The sequence below is a fragment of the Onychostoma macrolepis genome, chromosome 05 (genome assembly GCF_012432095.1).
Source record: "Onychostoma macrolepis isolate SWU-2019 chromosome 05, ASM1243209v1, whole genome shotgun sequence".
Lineage (NCBI taxonomy): Eukaryota > Metazoa > Chordata > Actinopteri > Cypriniformes > Cyprinidae > Onychostoma > Onychostoma macrolepis.
This window is the reverse complement of record NC_081159.1, coordinates 43,918,548-43,924,322: the sequence shown is the minus strand read 5'-3', so window position 1 is coordinate 43,924,322 and position 5,775 is coordinate 43,918,548. Positions and strand designations below refer to the sequence as shown.

At 41.0% G+C, this 5,775-nt stretch overlaps 1 protein-coding gene across 1 annotated transcript; it reads left to right on the top strand.

Annotated features, from left to right (window-relative positions):
- Positions 1–318: 318 nt before the first annotated feature.
- On the top strand, positions 319–5,244 carry hspa5 (heat shock protein 5). The gene is given in 10 exon segments (XM_058775200.1): positions 319–468; positions 1,282–1,445; positions 1,768–1,999; positions 2,096–2,233; positions 2,324–2,342; positions 2,345–2,435; positions 2,885–3,275; positions 3,425–3,662; positions 3,762–3,929; positions 4,396–5,244. Coding segments are annotated over 9 exon segments (1,959 nt in total). The 5' UTR covers positions 319–468; positions 1,282–1,329; the 3' UTR covers positions 4,962–5,244.
- The last annotated feature ends 531 nt before the right edge of the window (positions 5,245–5,775 follow it).

The following is a 5,775-nucleotide window of genomic DNA, read 5'->3' as shown; positions in this document are numbered from 1 at the left end:
AAGAGTCAGATATTTAATGTGTACGTATATGTAAGTAAAAACGCATGAAATATCTAAACCTGTGAAGAATGAGCGTTTTATCATAAGTTTCAATAAAATATTCCGATTTCTTGGCCTGGTTCAAATGCAGCACAGTTCAGCGCCCCTCCCCCATCCAGAATCTTCACAGACTGACACTGACGCGAACCAATCAAATCCTTACAGTTCGCCTCATCTCATGACGTTTCCTCCACCAGTACGTGTGCAAATCAGCATCAGCCAGCGTGCAACGCTCAGCCAATCAGCGCCTTCCAACGAGCTACTCTCCGACCAATAGCGAGGCTCCACGACGGGGAAGCGCTGACGGCTTATATACAGGAGAGAGCGGCGCCATGAGTTACAGTCGAGACTCAGAGAAAACACGAGAAACACACAGAGAAGAGAACGAGACACGCCCTTGAGATTAGTGCTTATTACTACATTTATCAGGTAAGAATATATCTCATTTAAACTCTTAATTTACATTTAAACTCTTAATTTAATTGATTTGTCTTATAAAAAGCTGTAAAGATCGAATGAACCCGTTATAGCTGTTTTGACTGGATGGATAGTCTCGAGAAACGGTTAAAAACGGTTGAGTTGGAAGATTAGAAATGCATATATTCGTAAATATTAACTTAAAAAGAGTGTTAAGTGTAAATACAATTATAAATACGTCTTGTTTGCTGCTTGTAATGTTCGTTCGTTCATTCATTCGATAGAAACCGGTTAGACAAAACGAATGAATGATTTTATCTTAAATAGGTTTTTATCTGAAGTAAACGTGTTTTAAATTAAGGACTTTTGGATGTACATTATATCACAATATTAATATGTGGAGTAAATAGTAAAAGTGAGTATCAGCACCCACGAGGTTGAACTGGAGACTAGTTAACGTTACTCTTGACTAGTAAGTTACAGAATCATGTTTAGATGATGACTAAGTTACTTAATTTTTTTTTTCTATTTTTTTTTTGGACAAATGGTGTCTATTGTTTGCATTGCTGCTTGGCCTTAAGTAAATATGCATTTAATTTTTTCACGTTTCTTATATTTTAACTACTTAATATGCGTTTGCAGCTGACCTCAATGGAGCCATTCATGATTTATTTATTTTTGGTTAAATTATCTAGAAGAAAATTACCAGATAATTCGTTTTTGAATGAAAATGCATTGATTTATAGTGATTATATAAGTTATCCAGCCAGTGAGTGACGTGCTTCATTATGTACCTGCCCTGACCTGTGACCTTTATTTTTAAAGTACTCTTTACAGAAATTAGTGGAGATTTGACAGAAGATCAACGTCAAAATGCGATTGGTTTGCCTGTTTCTGCTGGTGGCCGGCAGCGTGTTTGCTGAAGAGGATGACAAGAAGGAAAGTGTTGGGACAGTGGTTGGAATAGACCTCGGCACGACCTACTCCTGGTGAGAATGAGTTTGGATTTATATACAGGGGTCACAGGGTCATTAAAATTGATTGAAGTACAATTTCTTTATTTAATATTACTTGTTTTTATATTTAATTATGTATTTTTTTATCTTTATTTTCTATTAATGCTCAGCTTTAATGTTTCTCTATTATAATATTTTACATTTTATTTAATAAAATTTATATACATTTATTTTTAGTTTATTTTGTTTATCTAGTAATGCTCATCTTAAAAAAAATAATTGTTATAATATTTTTGCATTATATATATATATGTGTGTATGTATGTGGTATTGAAGTGTTTTATTTTTGTTCCAGTGTTGGAGTGTTCAAGAACGGCCGTGTGGAGATCATCGCTAATGACCAGGGAAACCGCATCACTCCATCATACGTGGCCTTCACCACCGAAGGTGAGCGTCTCATCGGAGACGCTGCGAAGAACCAGCTGACCTCCAACCCTGAGAACACCGTCTTTGATGCCAAGAGGATGATCGGCCGCACATGGGGCGACTCGTCTGTGCAGCAGGACATGAAATACTTTCCCTTTAAGGTACACACGTCTGCTAGCTTGTGTTTGAACTGTATTTGAACTATACTTCCCTTTGACGTCAATGTGAACACTAAACATCTGCTGCATCTCTTCCAGGTTATTGAGAAGAAGAACAAGCCTCACATCCAGCTGGACATCGGATCAGGTCAGATGAAGACTTTCGCCCCTGAGGAAATCTCTGCTATGGTTCTGACTAAAATGAAGGAGACTGCGGAGGCTTACCTGGGAAAGAAGGTAAAGTTTTGACACCAACACAAAGAAAACGTATGATCTTGTTTCACTGCAGTAAAACTCAACACCTGATCCCTTTCTGCTCTTCTAAAGGTCACACATGCTGTGGTCACTGTCCCGCTTATTTCAATGACGCCCAGCGCCAGGCCACCAAAGATGCAGGAACCATTGCTGGTCTGAACGTCATGAGGATCATCAATGAGCCGTAAGTACTGTATTACTTTTGCTTTGTTGCATAACAGGTCGTTTTCTTGACCGTATCTTGTATAAATCCACATCAGAGTTATTTTAATATCACTGATATCCTAGTATAACTTTTATTAATAATTTCAGATAAAATCTATCTTAACCAGCTTTAAGTTTTAAAATTTGTCTTTTTTTTTTTTTTATGACTATAGTTTATTAATTTCAAGTTTCAGTTAAATTAGAATTGTTGCTTAATTTTTTTCTTTTAATGTATTTTTATATTTCGGTTAACATTTTTTAATTTCTTTTAACTAAATTTAATAATTTTATTTTAATGTTTAAGTATTGTTACCTTAAATAAAATGAACATTAACTGGAGGCCAAAAAAAAAAAAGTGTCACTTGTATTTTTTTTTTTTTTAATCCATTTAGTTAACAGTAACCCTAATGATCTTGTTGCTCTCCACAGAACCGCCGCTGCCATCGCTTACGGTCTGGACAAGAAGGACGGTGAGAAGAACATCCTGGTGTTTGATCTCGGTGGCGGCACCTTCGACGTTTCCCTGCTGACCATCGATAACGGCGTCTTCGAGGTGGTGGCTACTAATGGAGACACTCACCTCGGCGGGGAAGACTTCGATCAGCGCGTCATGGAGCACTTCATCAAGCTCTACAAGAAGAAGACCGGAAAGGATGTGCGCAAGGACAACCGCGCCGTGCAGAAGCTGCGTCGTGAGGTGGAGAAGGCCAAGAGAGCGCTGTCTGCCCAGCATCAGGCCCGCATCGAGATCGAGTCCTTCTTCGAGGGTGAAGACTTCTCCGAGACGCTGACCCGCGCCAAGTTTGAGGAGCTCAACATGGTAAGAGAAGCTCCGCATTACCAACTAAACCTTAACTAAACTAAAACTACAGTTTAGTTATGATATTATTACAACATTTTCATTACTTTGAACAAAACTGAAATGAATGCATGGAAAACAACTAATGTTTTGTGCTTTTCTCCTCACAGGACTTGTTCCGCTCCACAATGAAACCAGTGCAGAAGGTTCTGGAAGACTCTGACCTGAAGAAGGCTGACATTGACGAGATCGTCCTGGTCGGTGGCTCCACTCGTATTCCCAAGATCCAGCAGCTGGTGAAGGAGTTGTTCAACGGCAAGGAGCCGTCCAGAGGAATCAACCCCGATGAGGCCGTGGCTTACGGAGCTGCCGTGCAGGCCGGAGTCCTGTCAGGAGAAGAGGACACTGGTGAGTCTCTCCAACCTCTGATGGACACGTCTAGGGCTGGGCTGTGTAATGACACCAAGTCTCTTGTGTGATGTTTACTGACTGAAATGTGTTGAACAGGTGACCTAGTGCTTCTGGATGTTTGCCCTTTGACCCTGGGCATTGAGACGGTCGGAGGAGTGATGACCAAACTCATTCCCAGGAACACTGTTGTGCCCACCAAGAAATCTCAGATCTTCTCCACCGCTTCTGACAACCAGCCAACCGTGACCATCAAAGTTTATGAAGGTGAGCAAACCATTTCAGCGCACCGCCTCCATTTACTTCATCTCACTGAATTTCATTTACATTTATTACCACCGTTTTATTCAGTTCATTCATATGAAAAGAGTTTGAATGATTTGGTTTTAGATTTGAAGTTTATTTTTTATTTTTTTTCCCTAAACTGCGCTTTTCATATTTTGCTCATTTTTAAGCCATTGTATGCTAAATAATTTAGATTTTCCGTTTAATTCAAACTGTATCATTAATTTAAATTTTAAAATCTACATTTTTAATTTGAAGCCGCTTACAAAGGTGTTAAATGACATGTATTTGTATTTATTTTTTTCAAATTTTGCTAGATTAAGCCATCTCTCTCGTCTCATTTAAATTTTTTTTAAGAGAATCTTAAGTGAATTTTTTTCCTCCCATTTTGTTACATTTGAAACCATTTTTAATTTTTCACTCATCTTTTTAATCTTTATCTTTCCAGGTGAGCGTCCGCTGACTAAAGATAACCACCTCCTGGGCACCTTTGACCTGACCGGCATCCCTCCGGCTCCCCGCGGCGTTCCTCAGATCGAGGTCACCTTCGAGATCGACGTCAACGGCATCCTGCGTGTCACAGCTGAGGACAAGGGCACAGGCAACAAGAACAAGATCACCATCACCAACGACCAGAACCGGCTGACGCCCGAGGACATCGAGCGCATGGTGAACGAGGCCGAACGCTTCGCCGATGAGGACAAGAAGTTGAAGGAGCGCATCGACGCCCGCAACGAGCTGGAGAGCTATGCCTACTCCCTGAAGAACCAGATCGGGGACAAAGAGAAGCTGGGCGGCAAGCTGTCATCTGATGACAAGGAGGCCATCGAGAAGGCCGTCGAGGAGAAGATCGAGTGGCTGGAGTCTCACCAGGACTCAGATCTCGAGGAATTCCAGGCCAAGAAGAAGGAGCTGGAGGAAATCGTGCAGCCCATCGTAAGCAAGCTGTACGGCAGCACGGGTGGCCCGCCGCCAGAGGAGGGCGAAGATCAGGGCGACAAGGATGAGTTATAGATTGTCCGGACTTTGTTTTCAGTCGCGTTGATGCCCTCGCCTCTCTAGGTGTACATATTGAACATGATGGACATTTTTGTACGAGACGGGCGAACGTAAAGCCTCCGATCTCTTTGGGAAAGACTTATGCGAAGCATTAGAGAGTTGCGTTTGTTGTCTTATTTTCTCTTCACTCCGGTGGAGATTCAGTCAGCCTGGTTTGAGGCTCGATGCTGCTGTTCTCAGGCAGTTCTATGAGGGGCGACGAGCGGGAGGGAGGGAGGGTGCTCCGTGTCAGGGGTTACTGGATAAATGTCATGTCACATGCTCAAAGTTATTTATTGAAATCTGGCAACTGTAGAAGACATTTCTACCACAATTGCAAAATAAAGGTTTGATACAAAATGAGCATGGTTATTTGTGTCTCTGATTTTAAGTGTCACGGTCTAAAATGAGTTGGATTTTGTTCCCCTGAAATGTTAACAATATTAAACTTATTTTTTTTAATAATACAGTTTAGTTCAGGGGTGCCCAAACTCAGTCCTGGAGGGCTAGTGTCCTGCAGAGTTTAGATCCAACCCCAATTATACACTCCTGAACCAGCTAATCAAGCTCTTGCGAGGCATACTATAAACTTCCCGGCAGGTGTGTTGAGGCAAGTTGGAGCTAAACTCTGCAGGACACCGGCCCTCCAGGACCGAGTTTGAGCATCCCTGGAATTGATTACTTAAACTGAAATAAAAATTAACAAACTAAAATGTATTTAATTTTAAATCTGTAATTGAATTATTAGTGTTTGGGTGAATGATATGGTGCTTCTCTCTCTTTTTTTTTT